The sequence below is a fragment of the Monosiga brevicollis genome, genomic scaffold (assembly GCF_000002865.3).
Source record: "Monosiga brevicollis MX1 MONBRscaffold_5 genomic scaffold, whole genome shotgun sequence".
NCBI classification, from domain to species: Eukaryota; class Choanoflagellata; order Craspedida; family Salpingoecidae; genus Monosiga; species Monosiga brevicollis.
Genome location: NW_001865042.1, coordinates 192,162 through 209,696, shown reverse-complemented (window position 1 = coordinate 209,696; position 17,535 = coordinate 192,162). Strand labels below are relative to the sequence as shown.

General features: G+C 52.7%; 6 protein-coding genes across 6 annotated transcripts; 4 read left to right on the top strand and 2 right to left on the bottom strand.

The window, feature by feature from the left end:
• Positions 1-113: 113 nt before the first annotated feature.
• Positions 114-2,537, top strand: MONBRDRAFT_31634 (uncharacterized protein). Its single transcript, XM_001744210.1, has 10 exons — positions 114-460; positions 604-707; positions 875-939; positions 1,039-1,159; positions 1,223-1,482; positions 1,605-1,767; positions 1,876-1,939; positions 2,020-2,210; positions 2,320-2,365; positions 2,471-2,537. Exons 1-10 carry the CDS (start codon positions 143-145, stop codon positions 2,513-2,515), a joined length of 1,377 nt encoding a protein of 458 aa, XP_001744262.1. The 5' UTR covers positions 114-142; the 3' UTR covers positions 2,516-2,537.
• Positions 2,538-3,077: 540 nt separating this feature from the next.
• On the bottom strand, positions 3,078-5,221 carry MONBRDRAFT_23784 (uncharacterized protein; the record flags this gene model as incomplete). Its single annotated transcript, XM_001744023.1, has 5 exons — positions 3,078-3,283; positions 3,373-3,826; positions 3,918-4,082; positions 4,155-4,261; positions 4,366-5,221. The coding sequence occupies 5 exons, from the start codon at positions 5,219-5,221 to the stop codon at positions 3,078-3,080; spliced, it is 1,788 nt and encodes a 595-aa protein (XP_001744075.1).
• Positions 5,222-5,812: 591 nt separating this feature from the next.
• On the top strand, positions 5,813-9,574 carry MONBRDRAFT_15735 (uncharacterized protein; the record flags this gene model as incomplete). The annotated part of the gene is made up of 16 exons (XM_001744209.1): positions 5,813-5,926; positions 6,059-6,215; positions 6,298-6,446; positions 6,594-6,645; positions 6,741-6,805; positions 6,903-7,022; positions 7,184-7,262; positions 7,350-7,511; positions 7,715-7,818; positions 7,895-8,045; positions 8,252-8,322; positions 8,436-8,563; positions 8,678-8,758; positions 8,864-8,945; positions 9,024-9,080; positions 9,179-9,574. The coding sequence occupies 16 exons, from the start codon at positions 5,813-5,815 to the stop codon at positions 9,572-9,574; spliced, it is 1,968 nt and encodes a 655-aa protein (XP_001744261.1).
• A 670-nt stretch (positions 9,575-10,244) lies between these two features.
• MONBRDRAFT_23782 (uncharacterized protein) lies at positions 10,245-12,714 on the top strand (the record flags this gene model as incomplete). The annotated part of the gene is made up of 8 exons (XM_001744208.1): positions 10,245-10,293; positions 10,883-11,211; positions 11,327-11,455; positions 11,580-11,866; positions 12,003-12,099; positions 12,185-12,239; positions 12,323-12,477; positions 12,583-12,714. The coding sequence occupies 8 exons, from the start codon at positions 10,245-10,247 to the stop codon at positions 12,712-12,714; spliced, it is 1,233 nt and encodes a 410-aa protein (XP_001744260.1).
• Positions 12,715-13,352: 638 nt separating this feature from the next.
• MONBRDRAFT_23781 (uncharacterized protein) lies at positions 13,353-15,256 on the top strand (the record flags this gene model as incomplete). The annotated part of the gene is made up of 2 exons (XM_001744207.1): positions 13,353-13,720; positions 14,388-15,256. Coding segments are annotated over 2 exons (1,236 nt in total), but the record flags the coding sequence as incomplete, so codon positions are not given.
• A 516-nt stretch (positions 15,257-15,772) lies between these two features.
• On the bottom strand, positions 15,773-17,433 carry MONBRDRAFT_6622 (uncharacterized protein; the record flags this gene model as incomplete). Its single annotated transcript, XM_001744022.1, has 2 exons — positions 15,773-16,220; positions 17,231-17,433. The coding sequence occupies 2 exons, from the start codon at positions 17,431-17,433 to the stop codon at positions 15,773-15,775; spliced, it is 651 nt and encodes a 216-aa protein (XP_001744074.1).
• Positions 17,434-17,535: the final 102 nt, after the last annotated feature.

Below are 17,535 nucleotides of genomic sequence, written 5' to 3'. Positions count from 1 at the left end.
GCCATGAGCGCATGATCTCGGTGCTTTGCGGCACTCTGATCAGCGGGCTTTGGGGATTGATGTTGGGAACGGGGCGCTGATCTTTTGCTCGATGCTTTTTGCGGTTTCGCGATAGAGGTACTGGACTTCATTAACAACGACGATGCTGGTCCACCTGAGGGCCAGGACGGGCGGGCTGCTTCTGGTGCTGGCGTTGGTGCTGGCTTTGTGCGTGCCCGGTGCATCTTGTGCCGATGAGGAGCAGTGCTTTTGCCAACTCTCTGGGGTGATTGATGATTGCTGCTGCTCCATTGAGGATGTGAACCGTCTGAATGAGCACGTGGCTCCGTTGGTCACCCGGCTCGCGGAAAGTGACTTTTTCAAGTATTATCGTGTCAACATGGATCGCCCCTGCAAGTTTTGGCGCCAGGAGCTTGCTGAATGTGGCTCCAATCGCTGCTCTGTTGAGCCGTGCGATGAGGTGGGGTTGGATTCGAGGGACACGTCCCCATCTCTGTGGGCAGATGAAGTCATCCCCAGCCGCGGAAAGCCACTGCACAACCATCGCCTTGTGTTCAATGCTGAGCCCCCTTTTCTGCTTGCTCTGTTTGTTTCATCGCCTAGAATGAAGTACCGGAGCGCTTGCGGGCTTTGGATCAGGACCCATCTGCCTTTGAGTGTGTTATGGGCGACATGACCGAGCTGGGCCAACTTCGTGACACTGTCAGGTTTGTGCTCATCTAATCCTCCGCCTCTACCCTACCCGGTGCCCGAGTGTACCATCGTTTGCTGGGGTGTACGCGGTGTGCGTACACGCATGACTTTGGCCTGCACTGACCGCTGCCTTGTTGGCCCCTTCTTACCCCTCACCTTCTGGCTTTAATCACATGCTTAGTGCGGACCAGGCAGAGCAAGTTGCGGGTTGGCATGTGCACACGGATAGCTATTGCTTCCAAGACGGTCTGTGCAAACGAGTGCCCTACTTCAGCAAAAGCCTCGTGCCTCGAGCCAAATCGTGCCCCCTGCTCTCTGATGGGATGTCATGTTGCTCTGTTATAGATGAAAACAGCGCCACCCTACACTACGTCAATTTGGTGGATAATCCCGAGCGTTTCACTGGCTATTCGGGCCGATCCCCGGCCCAGATTTGGAAGGCCATCTACGGTGAAAATTGCTTTCAGTGCGTGCTGTTGCCAATGCTGGTTACTTGAGTGTCGTGTCTCCTCCAAGCATCCACTCACAGCTTGTATTCGCATTTGGACAATCCCCATCTCTTCGACAGACCCGACGATGCCTCGGCCAAATTTTTGACTTCCAAGGTGGTAGCAGGGATGTGCATGGAAAAACGGGTCTTCTACCGCATCGTTTCTGGGCTGCATGCTGCTATCAACATGCATGTTGCTGCACACTATCCACGCGAGTCTATTTTGGGCCAAGAGTCTTGGGGGCCAAATGTGACGCTCTTTGAGCGCTTTTTTCATCCCGCGAAGACATGGGGTGAAGGTGCGCGTGTCGGCGATCGATGGTACCTTGCAACAATGATGTCGTCCGAGTCTGGATGTGGGATATTGAGTTGTGCAGTGTGACGCTCAATGCTTTGATCATCCCTTGTCCAAACGCCCCAGGTCCCAACTGGTTGAAGAACATTTATTTCAATTACCTGCTGGTGGTGCGCGCCATCACCAAGGCGTCCTCCCTCTGGGAAGCTGAGCGCTTTTATACCCACAACAGCGAGCAAGACGAGGAGGTGGCGGCCATTGTGAAAGAGCTCATTGACTCGGCCCCGCGGTACATGTTGCACACTGCTGTTCTCGCCTCCAGCACTTCTGATGCTTGGTGTAACAGCTACGCCCAAGTTCTTATTCGCTATTTCTCGCGGCCTTTGACCAATCACAGGACGTGTCCCAGTACATTCGACGAATCCCTTATGTTCAATGGCCCAGAATCTCTAGAATTGAAGGTGCGCCATCGCCATTTTGGCACCAGACAACCGTCTGCGATAAAGTGTGCTCGCTGACAAAAGTGTTGCCCTGTTTTTAGCAAGAGTTCCAAACCAAGTTTCAGAACATCTCACTGATCATGGATTGTGTCGAGTGCTCAACCTGCCGCTTGTGGGGCAAATTGAAAGTGCACGGGTTGGCTGCTGCCATGCGAATTCTCTTCGCGGACGATTCGGCAACCCTTGTCCTGTCCCGCAACGAGGTCGTGGCTCTCTTCAACACTCTGGCCCAGTACGTTGCAATATTCAAAGCCATAGTTCCAGGCTTTATGCCCGGCCATGCGTCCACTTTCTTGATATTGAATTGCGTTCTGATTTTATTTTGTTTTTGCTGTGCCTAGGTTCAGTCAAGCCATCGAAGAGATCAATACATTTCGCCAACTCAGTGTGAGTGTCTTGGCCCTGGGTGTCCCTTATTGAACGAGTTTTCACCCGGACTCGTTCTGACGCAATTTGCCTTTACCATGCTTGCCTCTCAATGCGTCGACTCAGGATTCTAATATCATGGACTCGGAGCCCACTCTGCCATTTGCGTAGCAAATGCTGCCACCATAGTTGAAAACAAAACAAAACAAACCAAAAAAAAATCAAACAAACGCAAAAAATATAGAGGCAATCAAAAGGTTGTACGTGTTGTCTTTGACAAGGCAAAAAGATCGGAATGAATTGAACATGGTTTCAGAAATCGACGGCTCAGCCGTGGCGCTCGGGGCAAGAAACTTTCGCCGGCAACATAATATCCATACGAAGCAGACGACTCGCTTGCCGACGTGAATCATGCATCTCTACGGATGCTGCGGATGAAATTGGGATGATGGGTGATCGTTGTGCATCTCTGGTTGATATGTCAGGAGGACAATCATGACCCAAAGATGCAGTAAAATCTGCAAAAGGGCAGCCAGGTCGTCGTAAATGAAACACGAGAACGCGCAAGCGCAAGAAGACCAATTAGTTGGCACGACTCACCATATAGACCATAACAAGGAGGCGGGCAATGGGATAGCGCCGCAAGAACAAGCCGATTCGGATGCTTAAAAAATCAAGCCATACATGCAAATGTAGCCAAGTTAGACAGGGAAGGGAGGTGGCAGCGCGTTTCTCATTCATGGAGGTTTCCAAAGGTGTGTTTATCGCGCAGATGCAAGTCCAAAAAGAGAGAGAGAGAGAGAGCGCGCGCGCACACACACACACACACACACCTCATGGCATCCAGGTGCGACACGGCCGACTGCAAGCGTCGCTCCATCTCGCTGACGTGCGCGTTGCGCAGCATATCCCGTTGCATGAGCGGCTCCATCTGCATTGCTGCATCGAGCGAGCCGTGCCAAGAAGGCGCAATTGCATGTCAGTGGACAGGAATCCCAGCAAGGTGACGGGGCCAAATTCAAACCTACTCTCTTCCCATTGGGCCATGTTGGCTGCTCGATCCTGCGCCAGCTTGGTAGCCATCTGAGCTTTGCGCCGCTCCTCGTCCACTTCAAGGCGGGCCATGCTCAGGTCCTTGCGCAGTTCCTCCAGTTGTCCTTGCTTAGCAACAAGTTGCCGCGTTAGCTCAGCAACGTGGCTGCCCGCTTCTGAAGCCATCGTGGCTTGATGCTCAGTGGCTGCGGCTTCACGAAGGCGCGTCCGGTGTTGATCGAGAGCTCCCTCAAGCTCTTGAACCTGGCTTTGGTGCTGTTGCTTCTCTCGGATGAGAGTGTCCCGCTCCTGCTCCAAGGCACGAACTCGTCGCTCGAATTGTTCGGTGGCTGCACCTAGTTCGAGTCGGCTGGTAGCGAGGGCCGCTTCAAGGTCTTGAAAATGCTGGCTGGCCATGTCTGCGTCCGTCTCCTGCTGTTGTTGCAGCTCCTACCACGATAGAAAAGAAGGCACGGTCACATGGCGGCCTTGCCGAGCCAATACCGGGTGCTTTGGCGACATTGGAGCGGGATGGGCTCACCTCAATGGTTCGTTCATACTCGAGACGCATGGCTTCTGCCTCATGAAGCTCGTCGCGAAGACGGCGCAACTCTTCCTCTCGGTTGAGACTTGATTGTGTGAGGGCCGAGGACATGTCCAGCATGCTGTTATCTGCGGTACGCTCCTGCAACTGTTTCTCTTTCGCCTAAGGAAGCAACGTGTGCCCAGCCGTGTTGAGATTCACGCCTTGCCTGCAGCTACGCAAACGCCTACATACCTGGAGAATGCGTTGGGCCTTGGTTTTGTAGTCATCAAACTCACGCTGGGCTTCAGCCAGCTCGGCTTGAGAGGCTTGTTGTTGCCGTTGAGCTGCCACGAGTTGGCCTGGGAAAACGGAAGACCGAGGGAAAGAACAGGCAGCCAACCACTATTCAGAGGCGAAATGAATGTGCCCCAAGGCAAGGGCTCTGGCTGTGAGGATACTTTACCTCGTGTTTGCTGCAATTCCTGCTCAAGTTCTTGCACGCGCGCTTCTAGCTCTTGCTGAGCTTGCTGAAGCAAGGATGAAGCCGCGGGCGCATCTGTGGACGCTTCAGAGTTGAGGTCGGTTTGATTCGCTGGAGCCTGGGATTGCTCCAACTTGTGTTGCAAGTGAGCAATTTCACTGTTAAATGAGTCGACGGCTACGCGATGCGCGTCCTCTTGCGAGCGCATGCTGCGGCGCAGATGCTCGTAAGATCGTTCAGCCGTCTGCAGCTGATTGCGCATCTGCTCAATCTCATCCTGTGCGTGGCGCAGGTCAGCTCGCAGCTGCTCAGTCGATTGATCGCCGTCATGCCGCTGGCGCCGTAGATCCTTCATGCGTTGTTCCGTTTGCTCGAGCTGCCGGCGCAAATCACCGATGGTGTTTTGAGAAGCTGCATGTCGCGATTCACTCGTGGCAATTTCGGCCTCCAACGCCCGCAGTTCGCGCTGCAGCATTTCATTTTCAGCCCGAAGCCCTGCCAGCTCTCTGCTATCATCCGCAGTGACCGACTTTGATCGAGCTGGGGACTCTGGTGAATCCAGGTTCAAGGTTGGTGCTGTGGTTGACGGTGTCCGTTGAGCCTCACCCTGTGCGGTCGAGCCATGTGTCGGTTCAGCTGCGCTGGCATCGGGCTCTTCGTGGGGTTGCTGACTCTCCTCATCGTCGCCCGACTCGCCCGATGAGAGTGGATTTCCAGCGAGTGCACGGTCCTTGATCTTGCGACGCCGAGCTTGTCGCTCGGCCTCTTCCATCGCATGCGCAGCTCGTCGATCCGCATCCTCCAACATCATGGTCAACGAGGTAAAGAGCGAGGCCATGTCACTGGTGTGGCATCAGTGGCGACACCCTTCGAGACGTCCGCTGCTCCTTGCCAGCATAAGCTTCACCCCACAATCCAAAGACAAGACCCGTGGGCCTTTGCTGCATTAACAGCCGGACGACACAGCCAGCCCACCGCCTCGCCCGCCCCTCCCTCTTTGCCTCAAAAGATCAGATCAGAGAGCAAGCAGAAAAAAAAAAAGAGAGAGAGAGAGAGAAAGAGAGAAGAGAGAAAGAGAAGAAGGGATAGATAAAGAGAAGAAGAGAGAAGAGGGCGGAAAGAACTACCACACGTAGCAGAAAAAGACAGACAACTTTCATTTGAAACGAAGGAACCTGCATCGAATTTTTCTGTTTGTTTTGCTGTGTCGACACAAAGAAAATGATGACAAACACTTCCAAGGAGTAGATTCAAAATTAGCACTACTGACCGTTACAAAGCATCAGCTGGTGGTGGCGGTGGCGGTGGTGGCGTTTGCACAGTTTTATGCGCCGCCTTGGACAGTGAAGCGGAGGGATACGATCCGTTGGGTTGTTTGATGGGATTCAGGGGTGTTTGGCTGTAGGTGTTGCTGGGGTTGCGAAAGAGGATGTCGACCAAGCGCAAATCGGCTGCCAAAGCGGCTGCCAGCGCGCCGACCCTTCAGTCCCGCTCACCCGCCGAGTTCTTTGCCGAGAACAAGAGCATTGCTGGATTTGACAACGTGAGTGGCGCTTGCTGGCCAAAAGCCAGAAAGAGCTGAAAGCTTTAGCACTCAATATCGCCATCGCTGGTGAGTCTGGATTCGATGTTGTTGTTTTCGAGCACTCAACGGCTGTGGAACCGCATCTGATAGCCAGGCAAAAGCTTGTATACCACGATTCGTGAATTTGTGGAGAACGGCCTGGATGCTGCTGAGGAGATTCGCCTTTTGCCGTCAATTGCCGTGACAGTGACTCGCGTGCCCAATCACGCCATTAGCGATCTGTACGTTCCTTCAGTCTTGCAACGTCGTAGGAGCTTTGATCGCATCGGCGGCGAACCCTCGCTGATCCTCCTCCTTGCCTCCTAGCTATGGACACAAAAGGCGCAAAGCTGAGGAGGAGGCTTTGTTGGCGTCCCAAGCAAGCACGGTACCATCACCCGCACAGAACACTGGCGATGATGGCCAACCCAAGGAGAAAAAGGCCAAGGCCAAGGGAGCCAAAAGCGAAGAACGTGCCTACTACCAAGTCATGGTGCAGGTGAGCCGTGTCGAGACCTTTGCTCAAGTCAATGACGCTGCTTCCTGCCAGTCCTTGATTGTCATGTGATGTGGTGGTCTTTCCTTTAATGTATGAACCTGACAATGGCAACTGCTGTGATACTGACGGCAATGGGGAAATGTTCAGGACAACGGCATGGGAATGCCCCACAAAGACATTCCTGGCATGCTGGCCAAAGGTAGGTGACCTGCTTGATGCTGCTGCTGCTGATGAGCTGCACTCGTCATCTTTTATGGCTGACACCGCCCCACTTTCCTCCACACTGATCTTTAGTGCTATCGGGTACCAAGTATACTCTCAAGCAAGCTCGTGGCCGCTTTGGTCTTGGAGCAAAGATGGTGCGCTGGTGCATTCCTCACCGTCGAGCTTACGCCACGGTCCAACTTAAGTCTGGACGTTCTGCTTTTTGATTCCACTCGATTCGTATGGCGGCAGGCTTTGATCTGGGCCAAAATGACGTCTGGAATTGCCCTTGAGGTCTACTCGGCGCGCCCTGATTCCCAGAGCATATCTCACTGCGTTCTGGACATCGATTTGCATCTCAACGAGCCCAAGGTTTGTTGCGGTGCGCCCATGCGCGCGCGTGTGTATGCGTCTATTGCAACCCCTCAACGGACACGAGTGCATAGATTCAAGTTCACGAACGGATTCCAAATGATGGCACTTGCGACGTGGCGCAATCATCCATCAACACGCGCATCATGGCGGGCTGTGAGGGCGTGGAGCCACATGTCTTGCCAGCTGGGTGGCATGGTACCTGCATCGCCGTTGTCATCCAAGGCAATTGGTCCGATGGTACGGCCGCTCATCAAACACTGTCAGCTCGATAAAGTCACCGGCACACATTCACACCGCCTTGCCTTGACTGGTGGGACCATGAAGGACACGGCGCGTATCGTTGGAACATCATCAAGTACATGCGTCGGCTTGCTGTTATTACGCCGTACGCCGAGTTTTTGCTGCAGTACACCGACACGGACCCTGTTCGCGCCAAGCAGTTGAACATGAAAGTTCTTTACCCTCGACGATCTCAAGTCACGCCCGGTAAGTTTCTTTGTGTGTGTGTGTGTGTGTGTGTGTGTGTGTGTGTGTGTGTGTGTGTGTGTGTGTGTGTGTGTGTGTGTGTGTGTGTGTGTGTGTGTGTGTGTGTGTGTGTGTGTGTGTGTGTGTGTGTGTGTGTGTGTGTGTGTGTGTGTGTGTGTTTGTGTGTGTGCCGATGCTCTCACAAACCCACCACATTATCGTAGAGCTGCCTCGGGCCATTCAGCCCCACCCCTCCAGCGTTGATCTCGTCGGTGTGGAAAACCTGATACGCCACTTTGGGCACAAACCTTTGCTCAAATTTCTCAAGGTTCGCTTCGCGCCAGGATCCTCACGTTTCCAGAACCCACCACGTTCAGCCCTTCTAACGGCATTGATGTTAATAGACGGCGTTTGCCCAAATCAATGACAAGGAAGCGCGTGCGACCATCGCTGGTCTGGGTCCTCAATTTGATGAAGACATGCTGGCTGGAAGCCTGGTTGGTGCTTTTGAGGAGAAAATCATCCCTCGGTCGCCCAAGCTCGTGACCCATGCATGTCGGGCTTTTTGCTCATGAGGTGATTGATAACTGTGGTATTGCCCCGTGTACCCAGAACAAGCACCAGGTCCAGCATCTTGTCAGCTATTTGACGGCCAAGCAGCGCAGTATGTTCAGCAAGAATCTCGCCGTGCCAAATCATGATGGGAGATCTGCTTGTGCCTGTCCTCGCGGCTAATATCTGGCACTCGGGCCTGCTTGTAGGCTGGCGATCACCGTCCAAGGATGCCCTTTCGCCTGCAGGAACGTACAACATGTATCTTGGCATCATGAAGGTATGAATGCATCAGCCCTTCTGCTCGCATCGGGCCACCCTCCTTCAAACAACCATGGATTCAAGCCTAACAACTTGCTTTCTCGTTTGGGTGCTTGTTCCGATTGTGGGCAGGAGCTCAAACCGGATCTGATTGCCACTTACGTTCAGCCTGCATCCGTGTACCAAGGCCACCCCTTTGTGGTGGAAGCGGCGGTCAGCCTAGGCGGCCGCACTGTGACGCCCGGCATTAACGTTTTTCGGTATGCCTTGCCCACAATACCCCCACATGTACCTCGCCGCTCCAAAAAGCGAGCTTCTCACGAACTCGAATCTGCCTGTTGGCGGCTGGGACAAATTTCTTTGTTGCGTGCAAGGTTTGCCAACCGCATTCCTCTAATTTTTGAGGAGCGATCCGATGTCATTACCAAGTCTGCCCACGAACTCAAGTCAGTTTCGTGCGATATCAACTTTACTCTGATTGTGTGTCTTTGCTTTTTTGACCCACGCGATACGCGTGTCGCACTATGCCCGTGCACACGGATGCCGGCCATCTCACGCAGCTGGGGATACTACAAACTGAACAAATCGACTGACAAGATCGGCGTCTTTGTCAGCATTGTCAGCACCAAGATTCCGTTCAAAGTGCGTCAACTTCCAGAGTGCGGTGCCGTCATCATGTCGTCTCCAGCAAGGCCTCATCCCTTGGGTGTCTTGACGTAGGGCACGGGCAAGGAATTCATCACGGATGATATTCCAGCCATCAAGAAGGACGTCAAAGTGAGTGCGCGGCTTTTTTTTTTTTTTTTTCGTGTAGTAGGCCCAGTCAGCTGACCACACGCTTCTGTACAATGCATTTGGTTGGTTACCGTCCGAAGAATGCTCTTCAGCAGTGTTGCAGCCAACTCAAGACAAAAATTGCCAAGCAGCGCGACGACAAGGTTTTGGATCGACTTCCGTTGCCTCGATACCTGGCTTCTCAAACACGCCTGCGCGCGTGCACACACACACACACACACACACACACACACACACACACACACACACACACACACACACACACACACACACACTCACTCACTCACGACTTTTCCTCCCCAATTGGTGCGAACATAGGCGCTGGCAGAGCGACGAGCAAACTTGCTCAAGTATGCACCAGCAGTGTGCACATCTTTAGTCTCGATTCTGCAAGAGCGGTACGTTCTGGGACAGGCAATGCGAGGCGTGTGTGTGTGCCAACATCCGAACAATGCAAGACATTACAGATGTGCTAGAACTGCCGCAGAACAGACAGCCAACTCATTCTCCCCCAAACAAGTAGCCCCAATGTCGAGCCCTTTCTAGATCCCGAGGGTGTCCCTCGCGTGAATGTTGCCCCTGACAAGGCACCGACGCGCCTGGATGTGATAAGCCGCATTCGAACTGGCTCTTTGGACGCGTCAGAAGTTCGACGTCAGCTCCAATCCTACGTGGAAAACCACCACGAGCAGATTGCGCTGGCCTCAATCGCCAAGCTTGGTCGTGGCAGCACCGATCTTCAAGGTATAATAAATGTGTTGCTTGCGCCGTGCCAAACTACATCACCTTGCCCATGTCTGACATGATTGCCCATTCGCAACCGCTGGGTCAGATGTGGCACTTGTGCCCTTGGACACGAGTGCGCCCTTTCGACGCCTCGCTCTGCCCGGCGGTACCCTCTTCCTGGCATCGGACGCTGTTGCATCCTCCTAGAACCAATCGTATGAACTTAGAGAGGGTATTGCAGAATAATATGGACAACCTCACTGCTTTCGTCAATTTACTCAAGTGTGTCAAAGTGTAATTCAAGTGAAGGAAAAGTCACTGAACACACACACACACACACACACACATTTTTCGAGCTCTTTGTTTGCAAGTGACGTGGTGAGAGACCAGAAACGGCAGTCGCGTCGCTCCTTGCTGGGCATGAGGCAGGAAGAGAAGGCGGGGCTTGCTTGGACAGCCTGTTTTGACGGTTCATATCTCATCTCTTTCCCCGTTTGATGCGCGCGGTTGTGGATGCCACTGGGTTGGCTTCGCGTAGTCAAGCCACTCGCTCTCAGTGAATCTTCAACATGTCCCAACCGCCGTCGGTTCGTGAAAGGGCGCCGCACGCCATGCAGTGGGCACTACGTTTTGTTTGTCGTGTTTTCTCACCGCGGTGCACCCCTCATGATTTATTCCATGTCAGGGCAACAACGGCAACGGCAATGGCGCCGACAAAGATGTAAGTGTTTTGTGCGCTGTTGTTGGGCTGGCGATGAAGAGCTGGGCTCCAATATTTTCACTTTGCAGAACGGTGGAGGCACTTCCGGTCAACAGGCGTCGCTGTTCTGCCTGATGCTCATGCAATCTTTCGTGGGGTTTCGCTGACGTAAAACATCGTTGGGGAGCATAGAAAAAGCCTGACCACGCCGTCACCACTCGCACGGGTCGTCGTCGTCAGGTCAGAGGCTACGCCGCTCGCATCAGATATCTTTCCATTTGGGCCGTGAAGTTCACGCCAACAAACTTGCGGCTTATTTGCCTCGTTTGAATCCGACAGCGCCGAGGGCCAGATGTAGCAAGCAAGCTCCCAAAAGTCACGCCCCATGCGCGTTGTCGTCTGCGTCTGCTAAAGCAAGAGCGCATTCGCGACTTTCTCATCCTTGAGGAAGAGTTCATCCAGAACCAGGAGCGTCTCAAACCCCGTGAGGAGCAGGCCGAGCAGGAGCGTACCAAGCTTGAAGAGCTGCGCGGCACCCCTCTTCAAGTGGGCAATCTCGAAGAGATTATTGACGAGCACCATGCGATCGTTTCCACCCCTCATGGTCCCGAGCACTACGCCCTGATTGCATCATTTGTTGACAAGGATGAGCTTGAGCCCGGTTCCACTGTGCTCTTGCATAACAAGGTATGGCACTCTGACGTATTTGGGATCTGAGCAGACTAAGGGGAAAAAAAGGTGGGGGTGGCTGTGCTTGGCAGTCAACGCAAGCATTCATGTGTGCCCCGCTTTTGAACTGTAGAACCATGCCGTTGTGGGAATCTTGGATGATGATGCTGACCCCATGGTCAACGTCATGAAGCTGGACAAGGCTCCAACTGAGTCATATGCAGATATCGGAGGCCTTGAGGATCAAATTCAAGAGATCAAGGTTCTGCACCGGCCTCCTCGCATGTTCCTGGCACCTTCGCACTTTCTACCCAGATTGAACGGTTGTTAGGCCCATCACTTATGCTTTATGAATACCACAAATGTTGCCATTGTGAACGTTATAGGAATCAGTTGAGCTGCCGTTGACACATCCTGAGTATTACGAGGAAATGGGCATCAAACCTCCAAAAGGTGTCATTTTGTACGGGCCCCCAGGCACAGGCAAAACCCTTTTGGCCAAAGCCGTTGCCAATCAGACCTCGGCCACATTTCTGCGTGTTGTCGGCTCGGAGCTCATCCAAAAATACAGTGGCGAAGGACCCAAGCTGGTCCGCGAACTTTTTCGCGTTGCCGAGGAGAATGCTCCTTCCATCGTTTTCATCGACGAGATTGATGCTATTGGCACAAAGCGGTATGATTATCCCAACGTCGTCGCTGCAAGCTTTTTTTTTTTTTTTTTTTTTTTTTTTTTTTTCCTTTTCTTCTTCTTTTCCTTCCTGTTCTGTTCGTGACCGCTCAGCTGATCATGCTTTCACACTCCATTGTAGGTATGACACCAACAGCGGTGGTGAGCGAGAAATCCAACGTACCATGCTTGAGCTGCTGACCCGCCTCGATGGTTTCGATAGTCGCGGCGATGTCAAAGTACGTTGGCCTATGCAACACGAAACCTCGAGTGCCCGAAATGTCTTTGCCGACGTGCATTCTTTGTCAATCGTCAATAATCTAGGTCATCATGGCGACCAATCGAATTGATAGCCTCGATACGGCTCTCATTCGCCCAGGTTGGTCGAAGCGTCCGGCTTCTCTGCCACACACTTCTTTGCCCCTTGCTTCTCTCACACGTGGTTACTATTGTGCAATGTAGGGCGTATTGACCGGAAGATTGAATTTCCCCTCCCTGATGAGAAGACGAAACGCCGCATCTTCAACATCCACACGTCTCGCATGACACTCGCAGACGACGTCAACCTTGAAGACTTGATCATGTCCAAGGACGAGCTTTCTGGCGCAGATGTCAAGGTCTGTTCAGGTTAACAGTGTGTTTTGTGATCAGCCGCAACGGATGTTCATGCTGACACCTGTTCTTGCTTTTTTTTTTTTTTTTTCTTCCTATGATTTCCCTAGGCCATCTGCACTGAAGCTGGTTTGCTTGCTTTGCGTGAGCGGCGCATGCGGGTGACAAATGAGGACTTTCAAAAGGCCAAGGAGAACGTTCTCTATCGCAAGTCGGAAAATCTCCCTCAAGGCATGTCCTGATCATTTTGAAGATTATCATGAGGCTTTTGAAGGGCGTATGGTTCTAGAAATTGGCGAACATACTCATTCATTGCATTCCCCCTTTTTTTTTCCCGTCCACAGGCTTGTATTTGTAGGCTTTTTCAGCTTTTGCCATGATAGAGGATGGCAGTGCCAATTCCGGCTTTGACCAACCGTGTCGCATGCTAATCGTCTTGGTGAACGAACACCCAATGTCATGTTTGTGTTGTCTTTTTCAAGAGACTGAATTTCACGTCCTTTGAGATTAAGTTTTTTCCCTTACCGCTAAAAGTCAATCACACAACTTTCGGCGGCACCCATCCGAAAGACCATCACCCTGTGTTTGCGCAAAACGAATGATGAGGAACACCGACACTTTGTTCGTTCTGAGATAGCTAACTTGCATGTTAGGTCTCTCTCATGGCGTCCGAGCACCAATATTTTCCTACGGGGTTCGAAGTAACAGATGAATACCCAGGAAATGAGCTGCCAGTGTCAAATTCCACTTGATGCGTTGATAGATCAAAGTCCGCACTGCGACCCTTGAACAACGGGCAGTGATCACAGAATAGGTGTTTGAACCTCAGAACTGGAAGCAAAGCTATGCAGCCCCGGCACCATAACCAATAAAATAATAGACTCTTTCTTCAAAATGTTGCCCTCTGCCATGTCTGGGTGGAAAAGTCTGGCTACAACGCCAACGGTCAGAGCTGCCGCATCGACCTGCACTGCCGCAACCCCTTTCCCGGCGGTGCACTGGGCCCAGCTCTGCCCGACCTGGGCATTGACGTGACTGTGCGCACAGCCCAACCCCCGACCACCTCGCAAGCCTGCATCAAGGTGGGCGCTGCCCTTCGCCGAGCCGAAAAGGAGAAGCGCGACTACTACACCGGTTTCAACCATGGAAAAACTCTGATCGTCCCTGCGGCGATGACGACAACCGGTGGGTTCGCCTCCTCCTTTGTGGATCTGCTTGGTCAGCTCGCCCGCTGCGCCGAGGCCCGTGGTGTGTACCAGCCGGGGCTGGATGAGGCCTTTGTTCCTCGGTGGAAGGGTCGCTTTGCGGCTCTGGTCCATCAGATGAACGCTGACCACATCCAGCGCCACTTTGGCGGTGTCTGCCTGCGCTCGTCGTAGGTAGGCACCGTCTCGGGGGTCCCTCTGTGGGGATCCCTGTGTGCACCTGTTGCTCCCTAGGTGGTTCTCGTTGTGATCTTTTGATGGCTTGACTTGTATTTTTGTTTTAAACTTTGATTTTTACTGTATTTGTGTGGTATTTTTGCTGAATTTTTGTAAAGTCCTTTGTATGATGACTTTTCTTTCTGTGGTCGGTTGCCTTTTCAACCCGACGCTGTCTCTTGTTGTATGTGAGCGTGCCGTGGTGTTCTTTATGTTCGTGCTGTGATGGCTTGTAGTTGTGAAATGTGTGACTCCCTTTTTGGGTGTCTTGTGTTTTAAATGGCCGTATCTCTGGTTATACCTAATCGTTTTTCATGATTTTTGTTTCCTTGTGCGTGCTTCTTCGCGCTTGTACTTCTCGGCATGATAGAAGCCGATGAAAGTGTCTTGTTCTCTTGTGTTGTTTTGCGTGCCGTCGTGATTTTGATGTCGGGGTTGCACAGCTTTGCTTTCGGCTCTGAGGTTCAAACACCTAATTTATTATTAAGCAGTAGATGCATCCCAATTTGGTGTTGCCTTTGGCACCAATGCGCCACCACGGGCCGGCTCTCGGACTCAACCACCCCACCATGTTTGGCACCGAGCCTACCAAACCTCAACAAAGTGGGAGTCCTATCGCGGTGACAGCAAGAAAGGTCTTGACTCCCTCAAAGAAAATGTCAACTCGGCCCTCGTTCTTCTCCAAGCCGAGCCCTTGCTGCATATGGCCACCCTCGATCTAGAGGGCTGCACCGCCGCTGGTATCCAGGATATTTATGGCGACATTTCTTCCGACCTGGACTACCTCATCTACGTCAACGACATCATGGTTGACTGGATCTTACCGTGCTTGAGAGGTGACCTTGCCTCTCGGTTTCAGCGCGAAAAATCACGCCAACGCATCGTCTTGGGCGCCTGGTTCAAACAGATGGGCGCCCTCTTCCTCCAGACCACTCGTCACGACATTACCCAAGCCTCTCAGGCTCTTCGCGACCAACGCATCCGCACGGCCGACGACTTTCCTGTCTACCGCTCCTCCATCACTGCCGCCGTCGACACCCTTCGCATTGAGGGCGCCTACTCGGCTACACTCGTCATCGCCCAACTGGTTGATGGCCTGCCTTCGAAACTCAGGGACGTGATTGCAAACCTGTATCAACCGTCTTGGGATTTGGGCAAGTTCTTTGAGGTGGTGACTGCTAACCTGCACAAACTCACGCCTGCTGGTGCCCGCGCCGAACCTAAACAGGGTGCCTTTGCTGTTGAGCATGGTGGAGGGCGCGGGCGCGGGCATGGCCGTGGACGTGGTCGCGGACGCGGTCGTGGACGTGGTCGTAGCCGTGGTCGCCATGGTATACACCACGGGCCCCACCCAAATAAATAAATTAGGTGTTTGAACCTCAGAGCTGAAAGCAAAGCTGTGCAACCCCGACATCAAAATCACGACGGCACGCAAAACAACACAAGAGAACAAGTTACATTTATCGGCTTCTATCATGCCAAGAAGTACAAGCGCGAAGAATCACGCACATAGAAACAAAAATCGTACAAAACGACCAAGTATAACCAGAGATAAGGCCATTTCAAACACAAGACACCCAGAAGGGCAGTCACACATCAGTATAAGCCATCACAGCACAAACACAATGAACACCACGGCACGCTCACATCCAACGAGACACAACGTCGGATTGAGAAAACAACCGACCACAGAAGACAAAGGCATCATACAAAGGACCTTACAAAAATTCAGCAGAAATACCACAAAATACAGCAAAAATTAAAGCAAAATTAAAACAAAAATACAAGTCAAGCCATCAACAGACACAACGAGAACCACCCTGGGAGCCACAGGTGCACACAGGGATCCCCACAGAGGGACCCCCGAGACGGTGCCTACCTACGACGAGCGCAGGCAGACACCGCCAAAGTGGCGCTGGATGTGGTCAGCGTTCATCTGATGGACCAGCGCCGCAAAGCGACCCTTCCACCGGGGAACAAAGGCCTCATCCAGCCCCGGCTGGTACACACCACGGGCCTCGGCGCAGCGGGCGAGCTGACCAAGCAGATCCACAAAGGAGGAGGCGAACCCACCGGTTGTCGTCATCGCCGCAGGGACGATCAGAGTTTTTCCATGGTTGAAACCGGTGTAGTAGTCGCGCTTCTCCTTTTCGGCTCGGCGGAGGGCAACGCCCACCTTGATGCAGGCTTGCGAGGTGGTCAGGGGTTGGGCTGTGCGCACAGTCACGTCAATGCCCAGGTCGGGCAGAGCTGGGCCCAAGGCACCGCCGGGAAAGGGGTTGCGGCAGTGCAGGTCGATGCGGCAGCTCTGACCTGATATATTATATCTGACCGTTGGCGTTGTAGAGTGAGCGCATCAATGCCAACTGTGAATTTTGTCGCATCTATGGCCACGATGCATCTCAGTGCCGCAAGAAGCGCGCGCACGAGAAGCACAATGGCAAGCAGTTTGCGGCCCCCGTCATGACCGCGACCTTGTCTCTTCCACCCCCCTCCCATTTGCCCGCTGCTCCTGCTGTGAATTATTCGCCCGCACAAACACATTATCGTCACCACGAGTTGTTCTTGACTTGTTTGTCAGCCACCAACCTGGCCACCAGCAATCGTGCATTGGTGGACAGTGGTGCCACTGCTCATTTTTTTGTTGATCGTGATTTATTTCGTGACCTTGCTCCAAGCTCTGAGACCATTGTGACTGCCAACGGCGTGACGGCTGCTGAAGCCGTCGGCTCCGTGTCTTTGCTCGTGACTGATGTTGATGGTGTCTTGCGCCCCATTGTTCTTGATCGTTGCTTTTATGATAATAATAAATTAGGTGTTTGAACCTCAGAGCTGAAAGCAAAGCTGTGCAACCCCGACATCAAAATCACGACGGCACGCAAAACAACACAAGAGAACAAGACATTTTCATCGGCTTCTATCATTCTGAAAAGTACAAGCGCGAAGAATCACGCACAAGGAAACAAAAATCATGAAAAACGACTAAGTATAACCAGAGATACGGCCATTTAAAACACAAGACACCCAAAAAGGGAGTCACACATTTCACAACTACAAGCCATCACAGCACGAACATAAAGAACACCACGGCACGCTCACATACAACAAGAGACAGCGTCGGGTTGAAAAGGCAACCGACCACAGAAAGAAAAGTCATCATACAAAGGACTTTACAAAAATTCAGCAAAAATACCACACAAATACAGTAAAAATCAAAGTAAAATTAAAACAAAAATACAAGTCAAGCCATCAAAAGATCACAACGAGAACCACCTAGGGAGCAACAGGTGCACACAGGGATCCCCACAGAGGGACCCCCGAGACGGTGCCTACCTACGACGAGCGCAGGCAGACACCGCCAAAGTGGCGCTGGATGTGGTCAGCGTTCATCTGATGGACCAGCGCCGCAAAGCGACCCTTCCACCGAGGAACAAAGGCCTCATCCAGCCCCGGCTGGTACACACCACGGGCCTCGGCGCAGCGGGCGAGCTGACCAAGCAGATCCACAAAGGAGGAGGCGAACCCACCGGTTGTCGTCATCGCCGCAGGGACGATCAGAGTTTTTCCATGGTTGAAACCGGTGTAGTAGTCGCGCTTCTCCTTTTCGGCTCGGCGAAGGGCAGCGCCCACCTTGATGCAGGC